The sequence below is a fragment of the Labeo rohita genome, chromosome 16 (genome assembly GCF_022985175.1).
Source record: "Labeo rohita strain BAU-BD-2019 chromosome 16, IGBB_LRoh.1.0, whole genome shotgun sequence".
Lineage (NCBI taxonomy): Eukaryota > Metazoa > Chordata > Actinopteri > Cypriniformes > Cyprinidae > Labeo > Labeo rohita.
The window spans coordinates 28426311-28449775 of record NC_066884.1 but is presented as its reverse complement, the minus strand read 5'-3'; the positions used below and the strand labels follow the sequence as shown (position 1 = coordinate 28449775).

At 37.9% G+C, this 23465-nt stretch overlaps 1 protein-coding gene across 4 annotated transcripts; it reads right to left on the bottom strand.

The window, feature by feature from the left end:
• Positions 1-2444: 2444 nt before the first annotated feature.
• Positions 2445-8620, bottom strand: LOC127178523 (zymogen granule membrane protein 16-like). 4 transcript variants are annotated; one of them, XM_051131447.1, is made up of 4 exons: positions 8593-8620; positions 8261-8351; positions 7780-7906; positions 2445-3314 (listed from the first exon to the last, which is right to left on the bottom strand). In XM_051131447.1, the coding sequence occupies exons 1-4, from the start codon at positions 8596-8598 to the stop codon at positions 3014-3016; spliced, it is 525 nt and encodes a 174-aa protein (XP_050987404.1). In that variant the 5' UTR covers positions 8599-8620; the 3' UTR covers positions 2445-3013. The 4 variants fall into 4 exon arrangements, with proteins under 4 accessions (XP_050987404.1, XP_050987407.1, XP_050987406.1 ...); XM_051131450.1 differs by lacking the exons at positions 7780-7906; positions 8261-8351; positions 8593-8620 and adding exons at positions 3476-3602; positions 3914-4004; positions 4177-4293; XM_051131449.1 differs by lacking the exon at positions 2445-3314 and adding an exon at positions 7190-7595 and having other exon boundaries at positions 8534-8620.
• Positions 8621-23465: the final 14845 nt, after the last annotated feature.

The window sequence follows — 23465 nt, the reverse complement described above, 5'->3', positions numbered from 1 at the left end:
AGGTACACTATAATTACAGAAACATACACCGTAAATTCAGTTTACTTACGTAGTTCTTTGCGGGTTGTAATCTAAAGCGTTACCCATATCTTAAAGAATATAAAAAATAAATACTCATAGGCTACAAAAACTTCTTTGTTCAGAACTTGAACTATAGGGACATTCTAACTGCATTCTGATAGGTTTCACTGACATACAATATCCCAGTCAGTTATTGAAGGATACAAATTACTTGTTTACTTCATCTTCACTGAGATCCTGCACTCAGTTAACACAGATTTTTCTTTGTTTTCTTCACAGATCACATGTCTCATATCTTATCCTTTGACACTGTTTCCTCCTTGGTTAACAAGTGCACTAAACAAGTTTGATGTTACGGAAATGACAGCACTACTTTGGGACAGTTGTAATTTAAGTACCTTTTACCAGAAAAGTATGAAAACCACATTTATTTATTTATTTATTTATTTATTTATTTATTTATTTATTTATTTATGTGTTTATGCTTTAATAAGTTTATTGCCATAATCATCATTAAATGTAATATTAACATTTTTTATTGAATTTTCGTTCATAACTTAAACTATAGGGATATTCTAACTGCATTCTAATAGGTTTCACCTTGCAGTGAATGCTTTTGTACTCTCAAGATGTGTTTTTGTTTGTTTTTCCAAAGTCACTGACATATTTGATAATGTCATTTCTCATATTGTCTCTCATCTCATCCGCACTATCACTCATACAGCACAACTTTTATGTTAATCAAGGAAACATCACACCATATGTTGTCTACTTTTTAAAGAATGTCAAAAGTTGCACTTGAGCCATTTTGCGTAAAATAAAAGGACAAAAACTTGCTTGAGCTTGTGACCAGCTTGTTGCGATAGCCTATCACTGTTATTTCTTCAACACTACTATCCCAAACCTCCTCCTGCCCAAACTAACTCAGCTCTCTGTGCCCACCTCTGTATGTCAGTGGATCACCAGCTTCCTGACAGACAGGCAACAGCTAGTGAGGCTGGGAAAATTCTCATCCAGCACCCGTACAATCAGCACTGGCGCCTCTTAGGGATGTGTTCTTCTTCAGGGACTGCTCTTCTCTTTCTACCCTAACAACTGCACCTCTAAAGACCCCTCTGTCAAGCTCCTGAAGTTTGCAGGATGGTGACAAGTCTGCTTACAGACAGGAGGTTAAAGAGCTGGCTGTCTGGTGCAGTCATAACAACCTGGAGCTCAACATGCTCAAAAGAGTGGAGATGATCATAGACTTCAGGAGAAACCCCTCTGTTCTCTCCTCACTCACCATCATGGACAGCACTGTAGAAACAGTGGAGACAGTTAGGTTCCTCAGCAATATCATCTTTCAGGACCTGAAGTGGAACATTCACATAGACTCCATTGGCAGCAGAGGCTGTACTTCCTCCACCAGCTGAGGAAGTTCAACCTGCCACAGCAGCTGCTGAAACAGTTCTACTCAACTATCATTGAATTTGTCCTCTGCACAATTACCATCTGTTTCAGCTCAGCTGCCAATTCTGACCTCTGTCGGATAGTCTGGACTGTCTGGACTAACCCTCCTTACTCTTCAAGATCTATACTTATCCAGAGTGAGCAAAAGGGCTGGCAAAATCACTCTAGACCCCTCACATCTAGTACACTTCTTCTTTGAACTGTTGCCATCTGGTAGACACTACAGAGCACTGAGCAACAGTTTCTTCACTCAGGCAATCCAGCTCATGAACACTTGACAATAAACATGAAACACACAACACTATTATACATTAATTTTTTCAGTTATTCATTTAACACACATACGTACTTACATTTCAAATTTGCACCTAACATACCTGTACGTAGTAAATTGTTTAAATTGTTTATTTTGTATATTATGTCTTTGCTACTTTGCACATTGTCTGTTTTGTATATTTGTATACTGTTCTTTTTATTATCTGTGTCTTGTCACTGTCATTCTGTTGCACTGTGGAGCTTCTGTCACTACAACAAAATCCTTGTATGTGTAAACATACCTGGCAATAAAGCCCATTCTAAATTCTGACTCTGATTTTGATTAAGTTCAGTTTTTTATTCAACAAGGGGGGCGGCATTAACGCATCCCTCCTCAAATCGAGCACTGATGACAAATTCTTTATCATTCTATGTTCTGAAATCTACTTTTCTAATGTCATTTTTCAAAGACTTAATTGTTAATTTTTGGTTATTTGAAAATATGAATGTCTAGGGGTGCTTGATGTTTATTTATGTATTTTTATTTTTATATATTTTTTATCATATTCATCATTAAATATAATAATAACCATTTTTTCATTAGATTTACACATTTTAAGATTGAAAATCGTATAAACAATATAATAAAATCTATACATATAAGGCATTGAAGAAGTAGAAGAAATAAATAATGAAAGCAGGGAATATTGTTTCCAAGTTTTTAATGTGATCTTCATATAACAGAAAAGTGTTACAATCTGTTTTAATGAAAGTAAACCCATACATAAAATTATCAGTTGTTGAAGAATTATATTAAAAAAAAAAAGTTAGGTAATTAAAACAATGTTGATCATACAGCACGTTCATGCTGTGGAAAATGCTGTAAGTTTAAAATAGGCTAACACAACCAAACAAAGAACCCATAGCCTTTATTTAAGTAATAACCATCAGAAGTGAGTCTATAAAAAATGAGAACAAGTAACATAAGCTTGTGTAGTTGTTTCAAAAAAAAATTGATTGATTGATTGTTGAATTAAAATAATGTTGATCATACAGTACATGTTCATGCAGTGAAAAATTATGTAAGTTTAAAACATAAAATATACTAAAACAGAAACCAAACAAAGAACCCATAGCCGTTAAATAATAACCATCAGAAGTGAGTCTAAAATGAGAAGAGATAAAATAACTTTGTGTAGTTTCTTTTTTTTAATGTTGGCAGAAACAAGGTAAATGGGCTTGAACTGAACTGATATGATCTTAAGCTGTTACATTGTTGTCACTAGTGTTAGTACACAGCCCAGTGAGCCCCAATGGAGGTAATGCCATATCCATTCTGTCGACCACTGAGAAAACGTAGCTCACTTCTATCATGGGTCGGGTACAAGTTAAATGAGGTTCCAGTAGGCTGCCCCACTTTCAAAGAGCGGCCTTGACTAGTGACAAACATAATCTCATAGATGTAGCCACTGTAATATTTTCCAGAGACCTGAATGATGGATTCATTGTCACGAAGTGTCATCTCCAGTGGATTGCCATTGTTTGTACAAACTGGTGTTGTCCAGTTACCATCATAACGCAGCTGAATTCTAAACAGACATTTAATGACAGCATTTGAAAAGATGGTCACAGAGTAACATGCAGAATAATTAGAACACACAATGTAAAATAATATTTAAAGCATATCTTATTCACTTCTTTTCACTCTTTTGGTTCAGATAGATGATCAGTGGTGCATTGGTTAACTTACCCACGAATGTATGCGTTACTGTATTCCCAGAGTCTGATACCAGTGATGCGACCATCATATGCAGTGGAATATTCAGTCCCACTTCCGTCCCCAACAGCCATGGAGTAAGAGTAGTAATTGGGTAAAGCTGAAATAGGATACAACAACTATGAGTCTATCTTAAAATAAATCTTTCAATAGTAAGTTTAAGAAATGCTGGAGTCTGTCTAGATTCCCAAAGTTTGTATGTTAATCTGTATTTAACTGAACAGCAAAATGTCAGGTCTTAAGACATATATACATAGTGTATTTTTACATGTTCCAGCATTTCTAGCATGAATCTCACTAAGTTTAATTTCATTTTCAATTTCCCAACAGCCATTTATTTGCTACATTGCATGTTTGATGTACCACAGTGACACATTTTGGAAACAATTGTGAGTGGTGAGCAATACTCACGCATGGTCATGCCCACTGTACAAACTCCAGAGAGAACCAGAATAAGATGCAACATTTTTGAAAAAAATGCTGTCCAGCACACACCAATAATCTAAAAGAAACAAAATAGAGTAGGTATTCTCTCATGAAACAGTAAATATCGTACTTTAGATAGTAGCTTCCAACATGGAACTGCATTACATATTAACAGAAAATACTTAATTGTGATCAGGGTTTCCATATGTACCTAAGAATATGAAATTCATGCAATATAAAGTCATTACCTGCTGTTACACTTGATGTGGTTGATATATGAGGAGTCTGGTTTGCTGAGTAAACCTACTTGCATTTATATGTTCCTGCTAGTCTCTTCTATTGGACAAAGTATCGTTCTGTTTCCGTCTCCACCTCAGATGGAATGTTTTGGAACACCTAAGTTTTAAGTCCAAGTGCAAAGAATGCCAAACAGGTTTGTTTTTGTTTTTTTGTTGTTGTTGTTTTTTTTAATGAAACTTAAATGAAATGAAAATTAAAAATTTAAATTAAAATGAATAGACAAGACGCAAAATAAAAACTATAAATAAGAGTTATACAGACAAGCAGTAAGCAAGTAAGCAACTTTTTGTATTGTACAGTATGTGTCATACTGAAATTCTACTAAGTTGATCAGGCCCTCTATTAAGAAAAACATTAATAAATCAACAACTAAAAAGGTTTTGTCAGTCTTAATATTAAACATTTCTATTAAATATTTTAAAATATTACAAAGAATTTAAGTAACGGTAAGGATGCGTTGACCATTACATTTCCAAAAAATGTAGTGTGAGTACAATAAAAGTACGTGTCCAAAAAATTACTCGAGTAGGAGTAAAAGAATAGCTTATTTAGACCTACTCTATCACTACTGAGTAGTGAGTACTGGGCTGTGGATTCTACCACATTATAATAAAACGTTTGTAGACTGCCTATACACACTTTAAAATACATCACGGAAAACATTTAAAAGTATACTTAAATTGGACCAATTTAGTCCCAAGGACTATTGAAATAGTACACTTCCAAGTATACTACTAGTACACTGATATTTGTATACTTACTACGTGAAGTATATTTAAAAATTTACTTGAACTTTACTTAAGTATACTTAATAAAATAAACTTTAAGTATACCTCTTTTTGGTAACACGTGGCTTCTTCATCTTTATTTTTGTTAAATAAATAATGACATGTGATGTTTATCTGAGGTTTTATTTTCCAAATTTTAAGACCTGCCAAGGAACAGATAATGTTTATGTCCTGATACAGAAAACCATGGAATTTGATAGAGTTTTCTAACTTTTTCACACGACTGTATATGGACACACACAATATCTTAAGCTCTGACACTGGTTCCTCCTTGGTAAACAAGTGCACTAAACAAGTTTGATGTTACGGAAATGACAGCACAACTTGGGGACAGTTGCAATGTGAGTAATTTTCATAAAAAGTATAAAAAACAAATGTATTTATTAATTATTTATTTATATATGTACGAGTTTTGAAGTTTATTTACATTACCATAATCATCACTGAATGCAATAATAACCATTTTTATTGGATTTTCGTAACTGAAACTATAGGGACATTCTAACTGCATTTTAATAGGTTTCATCATGCAGTGAATGCTTTTGTACTCTCGAGACAAGTTTTTGTTTGTTTTTTGTCAAAGTCACTGACATATAGTATCCAAGTCAGTTACTGAAGGATACAAATTACTTATATCACTGTCACTGAAATCCTGCACTCAGTTAACATCAGCTTTCACCACACTAATTTGTCTTTATTTTCTTCACAGATCATATCTCATATCTCAAACTCTGGCAATTTTTCCGGTAACACTTTATTTTGATGGTCCCTTTTGAACATTCTGTTGACAATAAGTAACGTTGCATCTAAATGTCAACTAACTTTCATTAGAGTATTAGTAGACTGTCTGCTTAATATCTTCTAATTCTTTACCTTGATCGTCTTCTAACACTGACTTATAAGTAACTTTGCAAGTACATGTCAACTTATTCTAAGCCTAACCCTGCCAGTCTACTAATACTCTACTAACACTCTAATGAGAGTTAGTAGATATGTTGGTGCAACGTTACTCATAGTCAAGAGAATGTTTAAAAGGGACCATCAAAATAAAGTGAAACCATAATTTGAGCAATTTTCACATTGGATCTTCATTGGATTTTCATTGGAATTTCATTGGATTTTCGTTCACAACTTCTAATTGTGAACGAAAGGTAATTGCAAGGTTTCACCATGCACCGAATGCTTTTGACTTCTCAAGACGTGATTTTGTTTGTTTTCCCAAAGTCACTGATGTACTCGATACACGAATGTTATGTTAAAGGAAACATCATACTGTGTTGTCATGTTGTCTGCTTTTTAAAGAATGTCAAAAGTTGCACTTGAACCATTTTGTGTGAGAAAAGATTAATAACTTGCTTAAGCTTGTGATCAGCTTGTTACGATAGCCATTTGGCGTTATTAAATTTAAAAAAAATATATCACACGTAAAGAATTTTTATATTATTTTTGCATGATAGATTTTATATAAAATACAACATTATTAATCTAAACAGGATGGTATTTTTACAGAGAGGATGCTCTTTGACTGTTTTTCAACCAGGGGGTGACATCAATGCATCCCTCAACAAATCAAACACTGATGAAAAATTCTTTATCATTCCATCTTCTGACATCTGCTGGAGAGATCACATGTCTCATATCTGAAACTCTGACATTGCTTCCTCCTTGCTAAACAAGTGCATTAAACAAGTTTAATGTTATGGAAATGACAGCATAACTCTGAATAGTTGTAATTTGAGTATTTTTTACTGAATAAATAAATAAATAAATAAAATCATGCATTGAGAAGTTTGTTTACATCAACATAATCATCAAATGTAACAACCATTTTCTATTAAATTTTTCATTTTAATATTAAAAATCTGAAAAGACATTAAAATCCATAGATATAAGGTATTTGAGAAGTAGAAGAAAGCAGGGTAAAATGTTTCTAAGTTTTTAATGTTATGTTCATACAACAAAAGAGAAGTGTTAAAATCTGTTAGTTTTACATAAAATACATAAAAAGTGTCGGCTCTTGAATTATTAAAAAAAAAAAAAGGAAGATAATTTAAATGATGATCATATAGTGCTTGTTCTTGCAATGGAAAATGCTGTAAGTTTAAAACATAAAACAGTCTAAATCAAACAAACAAAGAAACCATAGCCTTTATTTAAACAGTCTATAAAAATGAGAACACATAAATAAGTTAATATAGTTGTTTCTTTAATGTTGGCAGTAAGAAGGTAAAAGGGGTTAAACTGAAGTAATGTAGTTTTAAGGTTCGTCGTCACTGGGGTAGTAGGAAGCCCAGTGAGCCCCAATGGAAGTGATGCCATTTCCATTCTGTCGACCACTGAGAAAACGTAGCTCACTTCTTTCTTGGGTCGGGTAGAAGTTAAATGAGGTTCCATAAGGCTGTCCCACTTTTAAAGAGCGGCCTTGACTAGTGACAAACATAATCTCATAGATGTAGCCACTGTAATATTTTCCAGAGACCTGAATAATGGATTCACTGTCATGAAGTGTCATCTCCAGTGGATTGCCATAGCTTGTACAAACTGGTGTTGTCCAGTTACCATCATAACGCAGCTGAATTCTGAACAGATATTTGATGACAGTGTTTGAAAAGAAGGTCACATAATAACATGCAGAAGAATTAAAACACACAATTCATATGACACTTCAACATTAAGCCACAAGAATATATTAAATCATATCATATTCACTTTTTTTTTTTTTCAATCTTTTGGTCCAGATCAGTGATGCATTGGTTAACTTACCCACGAATGTATGCGTTACTGTATTCCCAGACTCTGACACCAGTGATGCGACCATCATATGCAGTGGAATATTCAGTCCCAGTGCCGTCCCCAACAGCCATGGAGTAGGAGTAGTAATTAGGTAAAGCTGAAAGAGGAAATAACAGCTATGAGCTATAAATGAGTTCTAAAATTAATCTTTCAGTAGAAAATTTTAAGAAATGTTGGTCTAGATTCCCAAAGTTAATATGTTAAATAGTCACTGTATTTAATTGAGCAGCAAAATGTAAGGTAATAGACTAATATACATATTGTATTTTTGCATGTTCCAGAATTTATAGCATTAATCTGTTGTCTTGTTGTTGTTGTCTCTGTGTATTGGAAGCTTCTGATCTCTTTCTGACTTCTGAAGTTTCATTTCATTTGAAACATGGTTGTGCATGTTTGATGTACCACAGTGAAAAAAATGTGGAAAATCTTGTGAGTGGTGAGCAATACGCACGCATGGCCATGCCCACTGTACAAACTCCAGAGAGAACCAGAATAAGATGCAACATTTTAGAAAAAGTTGCTGTCCAGCACACACCAGTAATCTAAAAGAAACAAAATAGATGAGGTGTTCACCCATGAAACAGTAAATATTTCCCTTTAGATATTAGTTTCCAATAACTAAGTGCATTACATATTGACAGGAAATACTTAATTGTGATCAGTGTTTTCATATATACCTAAGAAAATAAAGATGATAAGAATTTTAACAATATAAAGTCAGTACCTGCTGTTAAAGTAGATGTGGTTGATATTTGAAGAATCTCCTTTGCTTTACAAACCTACCTGCATTTATATGCTCCTGCTAGTCAAGCCTCTTCTATTCGACAAAGTATTGTTCTGTTTCCGTCTCCACCTCAGATGGAATGTTTTAGAACACATAACAAGTTTTCCAGGATATTTGCAATTATTTAAGTTAAGTTTAACACTTATTATGCCAAACTGTTTTTTTCTTTTTTCTTTGTTTTTTACTTTAAAATTGAATTAAAACAAATAAACAAGATACAAAATAAAAACAACAGAGATAAGGGTTATACAGGGTTATCAAACACAACATTACTTTTATTCCATGGTTTAGAGCAATGTAAGCAACTTTTTGTACTGTGTGTGTGTGCGTGTGTGTGTGTGTGTGTGTGTGTGTAATACTGAAACTGAATTGATCAGGCCCTCTGTTGAGAACACCATTAAAAATGTGGTGTTCGTGGTCAGAAAATAAAGGGTTTTATCAATCTTCGTAATATGAACTATTTTTGTTATTTGACTTATTTTAAGTCAAAAAATGAAAAAGAATTTATTAAGTACAAGTAAAGGATGCATTGGTTTGTAATGTATGTATGATCTAGCATTGGTGACCGTAAAGGTTTTCTTAATGAAAGACAAATGTTTTAGATTAGATATCTCCTTTTTTAAAGTCTACAGTATTTATTTTGAACTGACAAATCATATGATATTTATGATTGTCAACATTTCATTCAAATAATACTTGTGATGATTCTAGATGCCTTGTCATCCACTGGAGGATACAGATGATACATCAAATCATTTAGCAACATAGTGTAACATATACAGTTCACAAATTGTATTTTTCCAAATATTCATAGAAAAACTGTAAAATGTACTTTTTAAACTTTATATGACACAACTGCCACTGAGGCAACAAAACTCAAAATCGGAAATGAATTTCAGAAACTAAAAAAAATGTATCTTGCACATTTTGTATACAGGTTTTTAGGTAATGCTTGTGCTTATTTTTGTAAGTAAGTTATTATTAGTGAGCTGTTAGGTTAGGGTTAGTAGATCAAGTTGACATGTACTTGCAAAGCAACCTTTCCTAGCCAATCTTCTGTTCATACGCTAATATAATGGTGGTATGGATCCACTTATTCACATGATCGCTGTCTCACATGTCTGGGCCATAACCATACATGCTGAGACTGTATTTGTGGATGGTTCATGTCCTCATTGCGAGAACGTGACCATGACAATATTGAGATCTTAACTCCCCCTCCTGGTGAGGGGTGAAGTCCCCTCTGCTGCTACCCATCCCAGTCCATCTGAAAAACACAAGACCACCCTGGTTAGCACTGGAGACCTGAGGATTACAGTGGGAGCTCGTCTGTCAGGCCAATCCTCACGGACCTCCCACTCCTCGATGGCATTGTGTACCATCAAGCTATTGTTTAAATTTGCTGGCGTGTCTCAACCCTTGCATTTAATTTGGGGAAACAGAAGAGGGCCAGCATCAGAGGAGGGGTTCAGAGGATGACTACTTGGCTATGCTTCCCCTATCCATCTCATTGACTCTGAGTTGTTGACCATGCTTTCATGGGTGGCCACAAACATAGGGCTAGAGTGGAAGCCTCTACCCTGACCGGAGTGTTCACAGCTGGAATATTGGTTTTTGGGGGCGGGTCATGACACTCAGCCACAGTCTGTAGCATGATGAGATCACAAAGTTGTGGAAGGCACCTTTTACTGCCAGAAGCCCATTTGTGAGCCGTCCAATGTGAGTCTGGAAGGAAGCAGAACCCTCTACGTCACCAAATTGTTTGTCTGGAATCGTTTGTTATCTTTTGTGGAAGAAGCCTGTTGATCTGGTCTGCGACCACTGCTGAACTGACATATTTAATTGTTGCTGCTAATGTTGCTATGACTACTCCTCAACCTTCTCCAAAGCCCTCACATTCCCTCCCTCATATCCTGTTTGTTTTTGTTTCAGTTACGGCATGAAGTCACGCCTTCTGGGAGAAGGCATTATGTCACAAACATTCATTTAAGTGTCGGTGCATTCCAAACAGTATATACCACCCTATATATCACTTCGGAGAGAAAACAGTCATGGCCGCCATATTGATGTGTCATTCCAAACCAAAGTGCACAGATTTTTTGCATAATGATGGCACCTCTGTGTGGGCACGGGATGATGACGCAGAAGGGCATTTCAAGAAACAGTTGTTTGGTCCCCTACACCCTTCAACCCTTCAACCCTTCGAAGCTCTCACTCTGGAGGGTAAACCCTTTAAAGGGATTAGGGCAAATGGATGAGCCCTTCCGAATGGAATGCAGGGTGAGTCTGCCTGTTTTTATTTATGTTAGTTGCCTAGGATAAATAATTATTAAAGCCTTCGAACCTGATCATCATCTTCCTGTTTCTTCCTACAATGGAACATGACAATAACATTAATCATGAGACTTGAAATGCCTCACCTGATTTAATGATTGGTTTTTCTAATACAAGCAGTAGATCGTCAATATTTTATTCAAATAATGTATCTACATGCCTTGTAATCGCCTGGAGGATACAGAGGACACAAAATCATAGTTATGATATTAATGATATATTTCCACATATCCATACACAAAATGTAAAATGTACTTTTTAAACATGTTTTTGTTGTTTGTTTGTTTGTTTTTTAATAGTGCTTGTGCTTAGGTTTCTTTTCTGACTGTGGACAAATAAAAATGGACAGTTACACTTTACAGTTACACATTGACTTCTTATGTTTAGATGTACTATTTTGACAAATTGTGAATATTTTGAAAAGTGAGAAAAAGGTAAGAAGCTGTGGGAAGGGAGCAAGGCCTGTGGAGTAAATGACAATGAGCAATAAGGTTCAATTTATTAGCATTAGTTCATGAACAAACAATGAACAGTGCTTGGTTAATGTTTGACTGGTGTTATTTTCTACTATATAATTATACTATAATTTTACTAATTATACTAATTATATAATTTTACTAAAGTTACTTGCTGCCACCAAGCATGAGTCATGAAATTCCTTACCGGACTTAATGACTGGTTTTTGTAACAGACTGGAATAAAAATAAATAAAACTCTAGATTATATACCTAAATATAATTCTTCATGTATTAAAATATATATCTTTTAATTTAAGTATTTATGTATTTATTTATTTATTTTTATTTATTTATTTATTTATTTGCTTTTATATGGTGCATGGCAAAGTCCTCTTGTGTGTTTTACAAAAAAAAAAAAAAATATATATATATATATATATATATATATATATATATAAAATAACACGTTTGTCAACATTTTATTCAAATAACACTTGTAATGTTTCTACATGCCATTTAATTTACTGGAGGATACAGATGATACATCAGATCTTTAACAACTGTTACCAGCAAGTTTTACTGCATATAGTTTATCATGTTTTTTCCATATATCCATACACGGAATGTAAAATGTACTTTTTAAAACATATAAAAAATAGCAAATTGTAGTTTATGGCACAACAATGATTTTAGAAACAATATTTACCACAAAGGCAAAAAATAATAATAACATGCATAATCATGCATATTTTGTATACTTTTTTAATGCTTGTGCTTAAGTGCTTAACAATTACATTTTATTTCAGTCCACTTTAGACAGTCTACTAACTATATATAACTTTGCAACCACATGTCAACTAACTAACATTAAAGCATTAGTAGACTAGTGTTATGGTTAGGTTTAGTGTTAGTAGAATAAGTTGACATGTACTTGCAAAGTTGCTTATAGTCAGCAGAATGTCTAAAGTGGACTATCAACATAAAGTGTAACCTGATATACTTTAGAAACCAGTTCATAAATAAAAGCTGATGACACCTGTAAGTCAAGCTGTCAGTACAGAGTTCCCTATCAGTCGGTCACTCCGAATGGGATCTCGCTTAGAGAGACCAATCTACTTTGAGTGCAAACTAAACAAGACAATGCGTATTGGCATGTGATGATTGCATCCAGCTGCCGCTGATCACAGCGTGAGTATAATTAAGCCGGACTCACACTACAGGATTTTTTAAATCCTAACTGATTAGGAAATCTGGTTGCAGCACACACATAAGGAGAATCTTTGCAGATTATCTTTCCTGAAATCTTAAACATCCACACACTACAAGATTTGAAAATTGTGGCGCATCACACACTACAAGATATTATTAAGATTATCATGAAGGAGGGAGTGCCTCACGTGATCTTATGCAACAGATCGTCATTTCAGCAACTAATGTTTACAAATTATTATTATTTTTTTTTAATTAATTTTGTTTATTTTGATGTCTTGTTTTAATTGTATATGTTTTGTTGTAGTTTATGATAAAAAAATAAATAAATAAATACAAAATAAAAAAAATAAATGTTAGTTAACTGTTATATGCTTTAACTGTTTTATATCTATAGAGTTTACTTTGGTCGTGATTTGAGAAGGCAAAACTGATTAAACAGTCTATGATCAACTCACTGTCTGCCGCTGACCGCTTGGTCGTTAATTTAAAAAACAAAAGCTTATATTTAACGAACAAAAAATGCTCCAAACATTTTTCAAAATTACAACAGTAACAGTAGTATAAGCCATTTTGGGAGAAGGGGAAAAAAAGATGGGCTCGGGCCGGACTCAGGCCGCATGGAGCATTGCTTTCCTTGCTCCATGCGGTTGTGGTATGTTTTCAACATATTATACAGACAGTGTAATTTTTTACAAAAAAATAAGAAGCAGTTTCCTCCATCTCCACTATCCAATGGACCGTACAGCAGCTGTTTTGCGGTCGCGCATTGGCTGTTGTGAAAGTACTGACGTAATCATAGCTGTGATCATCCCGATTTAAAATCCTGAATATCAAACATGTTTGATATGATCGGGGCGGCTCCGATTTGTGTGAGAGCAGATCGGGAGGTGCAAGATTCGATCTGTGAATGTCTCACATTACCAGATAATCCATGCTGAACATCGGGACCGATCGAGGTGCTCGACAAGATTTTTGCTCCAATTCTCGGGAGGGGAAAATCGGGGCAAAATCGGGCTAAAAATCCTGTAGTGTGAGCCCGGCTTTAAGCATCAGGTGCAGCGCATAGTCAGTTTTTTTTTTTTCAGAGCGTTTCCCGTACACCGGCGTAACTCGCTGATTAACCTCCATAGTACGATGCATTGTTGTGGAAACGAACTAGCTAGTCACGACTGTTTCCTGAACACGGTCGCATCTTCGTCGTTTGAACCACATTAGTTCAACAATGTAGGGCCATCTATTTGCTATTTAACTAATTAGAGATCTCTAAAATGCAGCTATAATAAACATGGCACCTGATGACTAATTTACTATTTTTTGTTCCATGTCATTTCGCTTTATTTAATGTTTGATTCATCGCGGGTTTCCTCTTATGTCATACTCCGAGGTTCCTGTAGGCATTTATGCGCATGCACTATTCAAAAACGGCGCTTGCAGAGGAAGCTTAAAAATACATTGATTAAAATGCATTTATATTTAGATCGAGTGAAAGATATAGATTGTACTGCATGTTAGCTTGATTATTGTGCCCAAAAGCATAATTTATATGAGCCCATATATTACTAACAAGGAACTATGCTTCTGACCACAGGTCAAGAGTTGTAGTTCCAACCACGTAAGTTTGTGATGCTGTTTGTGAATGTTCGTTTGAACTATGGTTTTGGGAAACACAGAATCGTTGAACTATGTTGAACTATGTTGAACGACGGAACTTGTGACCATAGTTGGCTAATGATGCTTTTGGGAAACGCACCCCAGTTCGAGTTCTACAAGCAAGATTAACGAGTCAAAGACATAAACGCTCTACGCTCTACGTCGAGTATGAATGCACACATTAGGCTGCACTACCCCCTTTTGTGTTGCTGCAGTCATCTCCCATTTGCGCCTCAGCAAGTAAAAGAGCAGTTATCTAAAAGAGCACTTGCGGGTGGACATCTTTACTCTGTTTCCTGCAAAGGGGCAGGGTGCCACTTCCTCTGCCCAAATCTAGCGCTCCCCCTGGCAAAAGCGAGGAGGTCGCCACTTCTAGCAGGGAGCTGACTGGTGGTAAGGTGATGGTGAGGAATTCCCCTCCAAGGGCTCCTCCTTCCACCATCACTATGTGGCCTGCAGGGAAGTTGCCCCCGCCTTACACACTGTGGCATTGTTGCAGATCTATCAGGCTAAGGCACTGAAAGACCTGCACAGGGGTTGTCACGACCCGAAAGTTCTCAGAGAACTTTGTATCACCACAGACCTTGCGCTACGAGCGATGAAGGTGACTGCGCTGTCTCTGGGTCATGTGATGTCCACCATGGTGGTCAGGGAGCACCACCTCTGGCTGAGTCTGGCTGATATGGGGGAAACCAACAAATAGGTTACTAAATGCCCCAGTGTCCCAGATCGGCCTCTTTGCCAATGCGGTGGAGAGCTTTGCCCAGCAGTTCTCCACCGCACAGAAGCAGACTGAGGCCATCAGGCGTGCAGCTGCTGTCTTCACCAGGCCACAGACAGCAACACCTCAGCCTGCTCATCACCTAGGGCACCCCCTGCCTCCACCCTCCACCCCCACTCCAGTGCAGCCAGCGAGGTGGAGCCGGTCACAGGGCAGCCGACCCGCCCGTCCAGGGCCCCAATAAATGCTTGTTGCAAGTGCAGGAGCAAGAGATCCTGAGACGGGCGACCCAGAGATGGATGGAGCTGCTCTTCAGGAAATGGTGAACTCACCTCTCACCAGGCTGAGAATCTTTTTCCACCACTGGCCTCAAGACCTCAAGCAGAAGCACATCCTCAGGTGTGTCTGTCCCCAAGATTGGTCCCCTAGATTTGCTTTGTCCCATCTGAGCCCTAAGTTGGTACGTAGACTGGACACAAAGCTTCAGGACTTCTGACCAGCTGTTTGTCTGTTATGGAGGCTGGCAGAAGAAGAATGCTGTCTCCAAGCAGAAGATGACTGGATAGAGGCCTACTGGATAGTGGACGCCATCACCCTGGCTTACCAGGCACAGGTTGTGCACTGCCTGCTCAGGTTGCTAGCTCACTCAACAACAAGTGTTGCATCCTCCTGGGTGCTGGCTTGTGGCACCTCACTGACAGTTATTTGTAGAGCTGCAGACTGGGCGAATAATGTGTAAGTTAATACTTGTTTAACGTCCTGGGGTCAGCTTAGGTGCCACTTGCATATTTTCCAGATGACAGTAAAAGAACTTAAACTGCTCCCTCAATTTTGATTGGATACATAAAAGTAATACATCACCTGAATCTGTAAAGGGTTTACCTTTATTTGTACATTCACCATATCAACAAACTTTTATGTTTTTTTTTTTTTTTAAATAAAGAAAATATACAGGGTGTCCATTTAGTCTTCTCGTTCTCTGTGAATATCCAGTTGAAATGCATCACTAAAACGAATCAAAACTTGATGAATACATGACACACAAACATGAGAGATATATCTATAGAAAGCTTGAAATGTCTGTTTAAATAAAGTAAGTCTTATCAAAAACACATTTTTGCCTTTTGTCTCTCAGGTGTGAATCACTAAATATTCATGGCCATTGTCACTCCCTCACATATTCTCTTTTGATCACAAAATACGTCTTGAAAATTTAAATAAGTATACAGTTTTTTGTGAATGACTTTACGAGTTGATGTGATGCTGGCGTGGCTGATGAGGTAGACGTGAGCCTAGAGGGATTCTGGGTAATGTAGTGCATGGAGGAAACTGATCTGTTGACGGACAGGTTAATGGAGGTTGGCGGATTTGTGACATCACCTCCCCCTCCCGGAAGGCGCGACCTCATGCCTAAAGGAGCCCAATTAGAGGGGAAGAAGTGCATTGGGTTCTCTAGAGGGCATCCTGGAGGAGAGGACACCAGAGGAATCTCAGGAGGCGCAGGCTCTGGAGGGCGCCCTGGAGGTACGGGAGTCTGGATTTGGGGTTAGGGCTTCATGTTGGGAGCGGCCCTCTTGGTCGTGTCTGGGAGACTAGATGCATTAAAGCCAGGAGTGACACTTCTGGCTGGGACGAGGGAACTGGGTTCATTAAAGCAGGGACCGGCACTCCTGGTCGTAACAAGGGAACGGAGTTTGTTAGAGCTGGGAATGGCACTCCTGGCCGTGACAAGGGAACTGGATTTGTTAGAGTAGGGAATGGCTCTCCTGGCCTCAACAAAGGAACTGGATTTGTTAGAGCATGGAAAGGCACTCCTGGCCTTGACGAGGGGACTGGATTCGTTAGAGCATGGAACGGCACTCCTGGCCGTAAAAAAGGAACTGGATTTAGGTGTGATAGCCTTCCTGGCCAGGGAATCTGGCGAGAAAACTATCTTGTCCTGGGACTCAAGCTTGACAGTCATTTTGGCCAGGGCCTCTGGCTGGGCGGCCATCTCGGTCGGGGATTCAAACTTGGCGGTCATCTTGGCCTTGGCCATTGTGGTTGGGGATTCTGGCTTGGCTGCAGTCTTGGCTGCGGAATCAGACAGGTTAGCTCTCTTTGCTGCAGACGTGATGAAGGAGAAGACAATAAGCTTGACAAAGGAACTGCTGGCAGACTGGAATGCGGAGTGACCGACATTTCTGAATGTTGAACAGCCGGCATGCTTGTGTGCTGGACAGCCGATGTGCTTGAGTGCTGGATGATCAGCGTTTTTGAGTGTTGGGTGCTGGACGATCAGCGTTTTTGAGTGTTGGGTGGTCATCTTGTAGTCTGACTTTGAACTGGTTGTGGTAGTATGGACATATTCAGTGGCGGAGGCTGTGTTGGGTGAGGACTGGTGACTGGCAGCCATGATGGATGGTGACTCAGATGATGGACCAGTAGAAGTAGATCGACTCACCTGCAGGGCATAATTCATGCACTCCAGGAGCAACCCCGTAAAAAGGTACTGGGGCATTCTGGAGTACCACCGATCATCCAAGCCTCCCAAAAACCAAGCTTTCAGCACTGAGTCACTTACTGAGGAATTTTTGGCTAGTTCCCGGTACTCTAGTACACAATCCACCATCGGCCACCATCCTGAGTGAGGGAAGAATAGAATCGCCCATAGTGCTTAACTTCTCCTTTAATCGCATGGGCTGGTCTTTTGTCACAACACATCTAGGGGCAAAACAACAACTTGTGAAGTAAAGAGCTTCTTTATTAAAGCAAACTGAAGAATGCAATCCGTAGGTAAGTTGCAAACATAAATAGGGATGAAGCTCAGTCACAAGAAGAATAATAGTTCTTATCTGGCTCGTTTCAGTAGGAGTCCATCGGGAAGGTGAGCAGAGAAGCCAACACAGGTAAGTAGCCAAGCTTAGGAATAGCATGTAACCTCAAGACCAGCCAATGAGGGAATGAGGTGAGTGAGCTTATATGTGGTGCAGGTAAGTGGGTGCATGTGTGTGTGATCAGGAGACAGTGAGCGGGTGTGATGCGGGCGTGGCTGATGAGGTAGGTGTGAGCCTGGAGGGATTCTGGGTAATGTAGTGCACGGAAGAAACTGATCTGTTCATGGACAGGTTAGTAGAGGTTGGCGGATTTGTGACAAACCACACACACATTTTTTTCAAAAACACAAGCATGTACATTCATGTTGCATACATATTATTGTAGCCCAGTTTGTGCTGATTACAATGTAATCAGACTTTAGCCAATAATATGGTTTTAAGATACTGAAAAAAACACAAATGTCAGGGCATGTCATTCTCCAGAGACCAGAGGGTTAAAACAATCATTTTAGTAAAGTTTGTACTATTTTCTGTTTATTTTGATAGGTAAAAGAATTCCTTTTTTATTGTAAATAAACTGTCATCAAAGCAAGTAAATATAAAACTATTTTTTAAAATACAGAGGAAAAAAAATAATTTTATAAGTAAAGACTGAGTGAGACCCCATAATATTTTAATATAGATTTACAGTAGTAACAACAAATTATATTTTATTATATAATTTGATTAATATCATGTTTTTAAATATGATGGACTACATATAAAAGTGGTGTGTGTGTGTGTGTGTGTCTTGTTACTGTCAGTCAAAATAATTTGTATATAAAATAATAAAAGTACAGCTAAATGTTTGCTTAGGGTAGGTTATAACATGTTTTATTGATTTTACAACAATAAACATACAACTGCAAACATAATTTAACTTTGATAAGTTAACTTAAAAAAGCAGGCAATGCAAAGTTGCATCAAAATTAAAAGTGAATGATGCATACATAAGTCTAGCAGGGGTCTCTCCTTCTTCATTAAAATAATTAACAAACAGTTATTTTCATGTTTTGTTCATGTCATGCTGCCTAATAGATCAAATGCCCCTGACTAGTGAAAAACACAAACGCATAGATGTAACCCTTTTCCAAAATCTGAATTATTTATTCTTTGTCATAGAGTGCCATTTCCATTAGGCTGCCATTATTTACACTAGTGAGTGGAAAGATTCACTGATTTGCATCGGTGCATTGGCATCAAAGTTAACGATGCAATGCACTGATTTAAAAAGTGTGCATCGGATACAGGTTGGGATTTGTATTGTGATGCACCATTTCTAGCATATTTGCATCAGTAAAAAACATTTTTATTTGTATTTAATTATTAGTTATGTGCTATATTTTATTTAGATTTATATATAGATTGATTTCTCCTCTCTAAACTGTTTCTCAAGCATGTTCTTTCATCACCACTGCTGCTATGTGAATATGATGTATCAATACTACGGAGACCGAGGCATGTCCTGAGAGTCATGTAGAATGTAGATTAACATGGCAAAGGTAGAGATGCATCTTCCACCAAAAAATTACAATGCACCAAAAAAAAAAAAAAAAAAAAAAAAAACTACCTGTAGGCAGTGGCATAGCACAAATCCATTAATGAATGTTCCAAAGTAAAGTAAACTTCAACGGATGAACGTTGCAATGAACACGATGTAAGAACCATGTCAGTCGGAACACAGTACATCCATGATGCTCTCTTCTAACTAGCTGACGATCTGAATCAGGTGTGTTAAATAAGAGAGACATGTAAAATATTCAGAGTGGCCAAGGACTGGAATTGAAAACTGCTGTTTTAGATCTACATCCAGAAAAGTATTCTCTTTCTTCTCTTTTGGGGTCCTAAAATCGCTCGTCTTTCTCTCGCTTAGTACGATTATAAGCATGCACCAATGTTTTGACGTAATTTCACCATTGCCTCTTCTTCTGGTTCTCAAGAGTTCCAAGCATGTTAAGCAGGGTTCTATTGAAACACTCAAGGGGGATCCTCTCAGGTGGTAGAGCATAGTTCTTGTGTAGTGAAGTGGTCGGTAATGACTAGATTGTCTTTGAAATTGTTGGAACCTTGCTCCACTAATAGAAAATCCATGCATATAAGTTTAAGTGATCTTGTAGCTATGATAATTGACAAGTGGTGCAGCTTTCTCAAGCAAAGACTTGCATAATACATACCTGTGACATGTTCTGATCTTACTTTCCACATCAGTTGACATTTTAGGCTAATAAAAACATTTGTGAACAAGGTCTAGGGTTCATTAAACACCCATGTGCCCCATATCATCATGCAGGGTTTTCAACACTATGTCCATATATCTTCTTGTCACTTTCAATACAGGATACCATTCAGGATTTAGAGTCTGTTCCACTCCCTTAATAAGAGACCTAACTCAGGGAGTTCTTTTCTGAGGGATGAAATAGTTTCTCCTGCTTCCATTTGTGTATTGTGTCTTCTCTTTGTTTATTTCCTAGTTGATCTGGTGTAACCAGAGTTATAACAGGCAATAAGCTTGCTGCAGTAGTTTGTGTTACCGGGATTACTGGTATTTGTCCAAACACCGAATACATTACTTGCCCACCACTGTTGTTTTGCTTTTTTATGGAAATAAAAAAAAACATTTAGCTCAGTTAAACAACAGACACTACAGTTGTAAACTGAAAGCGTCTGCTTTGCTCCGTACAGCACACGCTGCAGAGCCACAGCACAGTGCAGCAGGAGTCCGATTTCACTGATCATGTGAAGAGGCAGGTGAAGAGGCAGATGAAGAGGCGATTTCAGTGCAAGCGCATTGGGTGTGTAAGAGCATGAAGGTGTGCCCGGCAAAAATGATGTGAATACTGAAGAAATTTTGGCGGATGGAGGCTTTGATTTTCAAGAGAAATGTAAAAGTAAAGTAAAAGACCACTTCTTAAACCAGAGGAAGTGAGCATGTTGGTTTTCTTGGCAAAAAAACCTGCAAGCACTGTCACTGACAGCAAATTTAGTTTTAATTTTCTTTTTGGTTTCGTTTCGAAAAGGCTTTTCACAAAGAATACTAATGAATCTATCTTTCAGTGGAAAGTGAAAGGTATGAAGATGTAAACACAACAGATGATTATCTTTTCTTGTAAAGCATACCAAGATTGTGAAAGCTAAAGTGAAAGCATCCAAAGGAATTTATTTTATACAGCTCATTTAAGAGCAAAGAACTCTAAATTGTAGGCTGGAACCCTGCTTTCACAATTTGACAGGCCATGGTTTGCATACGCAATGACCCGTTTCTGGCCTTTTTTCTCAGTGATGGATAGTCCTTGATGAATCTGCAGTTACAACCGCAAAATCCCAGTAAGTTTTCTAATTCCTTAAAATTATTTGGTTTTGGCTTGGTTTTTAATGAGGGAGTCTTCCCAGGAACTGTTTAACTGCCTCAAACACAATGTGACCTAGATATTTTGCAGAGGGGAAGAACTTGCATTTCTCTAGTGATAACTTCATAGTCTTTCAGTTTGATTAGCTGTTTCCTGTTTCCCGTGCTGCAGAGTGGTGTGCGTTTGTAGGTCCCTGGAGCTTCGTTTTTCTGTAGAAATCTCTATCTTACTATTACTCTCTGTTGTTTACAATGATAAAATATAGCTTTATTCCCACCAGATTTCTGATATTATCCATTAAACTAATCTGATCATTCTGTTTTATTCTATAACCGTGAATGCAACGCCGTGCTGTGCGTTTGTATTCCGTTTGCCGGTTAGCCTGCCATCCACGTTTCCACTCACGTTTCTATTTGCGCCTACTACTTCTTTCCTTTTTTGCCTCATTCTCATTGATCGTTTGTTTTTTCACGAGTTCACCCTCACATCTAATCTGGTTGAGTAAACAGTAAGCATATTTTGGCGTGCTGTCCTGGGGGAGGGCTCCGAGCCCGGAATATGGCCCGAACCCAGAGAACTCCCCCCATCCCAAGTATAGGATGAGGATAGATTAAGAGTGAGGAGTTGGGGTGGAGGGGGGATGCCGAAAAAACAGTCAAATGATGGAGGTAAGTCGGCTGTGTGCTTATATATGACTTGTGCTAGCTAGACGAGTTGCACCTGTGCCAAATCAGTTGATTATCTGATCATGCTCCTCCCGAACTTTGTTATCAAACATCATTACTCTAAATGAAGTGCAGCGTGCTTGCAGCACATTAGCCGGTTAGCTTGCCATTCACTTTTCCCTTCTCGTTTCTATCCATTTCTACTACCGTTTTCCTTTTTTCTCTCGCTTTTTTGTTTTCTCCCCCTGCCTTTCTCTTCAAAAGTTCATTAAACAACAGTGGCGAGTTGAAATCATTCTACAACCATGGTGAGTAATGGCTTCTTCTCCTTTTATGGTTGTCTGCACCACTTGCCACATGTATAGCTTATCGATCTCTGTCGGCAGTGAGGGATTTACATGTGAAAAATGCAGGGAAATTGTTAGGCTGACAAAGAAGATTTCAGAACTAGAGACATGCATCCAAACTTTAATAGAAGATAGTAAGAATGTGAGGTCTATAGATACGGCTTTGGATGCAACTAGGTCAGGGAGTCCTGTACATTGTTCGGTTCCAGTAACTTCACCTTTGCAGCAGGGCAACTGGGAGAATGTGAGACGGCATAGTTGCGGGTCAAAACACTGCTCTTCCATTCCGATCAAAACATCAGACAGGTTCTTCCCACTCAGTGACGCAGCCACTGAGAAAACTGATGAAAGTGCTCTAGTTATTGATGATTCTATTGTACGGAACGTGAAAAATAGAGACACCAGCCACCATAGTCCAATGTTTACTGGGAGCCAGAGCACCTGTCATCTTGGCAAATTTACAAGTGCTGGCTAATGCTAAATGTAAATTCAGTAAGATTGTTATTCACGTCGGCACTAATGATGTTCGACTTCACCAGTCGGAGATCAATAAAAATAATGTTAAAGAGGTGTGTGAACTTGCAAGTACGATGTCAGACACTGTAATTTGCTCTGGTTCCCTCCCTGCTTATCGTGGTGACGAGATACAGTGGGTACGGAAAGTATTCAGACCCCCTTAAATTTTTCACTCTTTGTTATATTGCAGCCATTTGCTAAAATCATTTAAGTTCTTTTTTTTTTCTCATTAATGTACACACAGCACCCCATATTGACAGAAAACACAGAATTGTTGACATTGTTGCAGATCTATTAAAAAAGAAAAACTGAAATATCACATGGTCCTAAGTATTCAGACCCTTTGCTGTGACACTCATATATTTAACTCAGGTGCTGTCCATTTCTTCTGATCATCCTTGAAATGGTTCTACACCTTCATTTGAGTCCAGCTGTGTTTGATTATACTGATTGGACTTGATTAGGAAAGCCACACACCTGTCTATATAAGACCTTACAGCTCACAGTGCATGTCAGAGCAAATGAGAATCATGAGGTCAAAGGAACTGCCTGAAGAGCTCAGAGACAGAATTGTGGCAAGGCACAGATCTGGCCAAGGTTACAAAAAAATTTCTGTTGCACTTAAGGTTTCTAAAAGCACAGCGGCCTCCATAATCCTTAAATGGAAGACGTTTGGGACGACCAGAACCCTTCCTAGAGCTGGCCGTCCGGCCAAACTGAGCTATCGGGGGAGAAGAGCCTTGGTGAGAGAGGTAAAGAAGAACCCA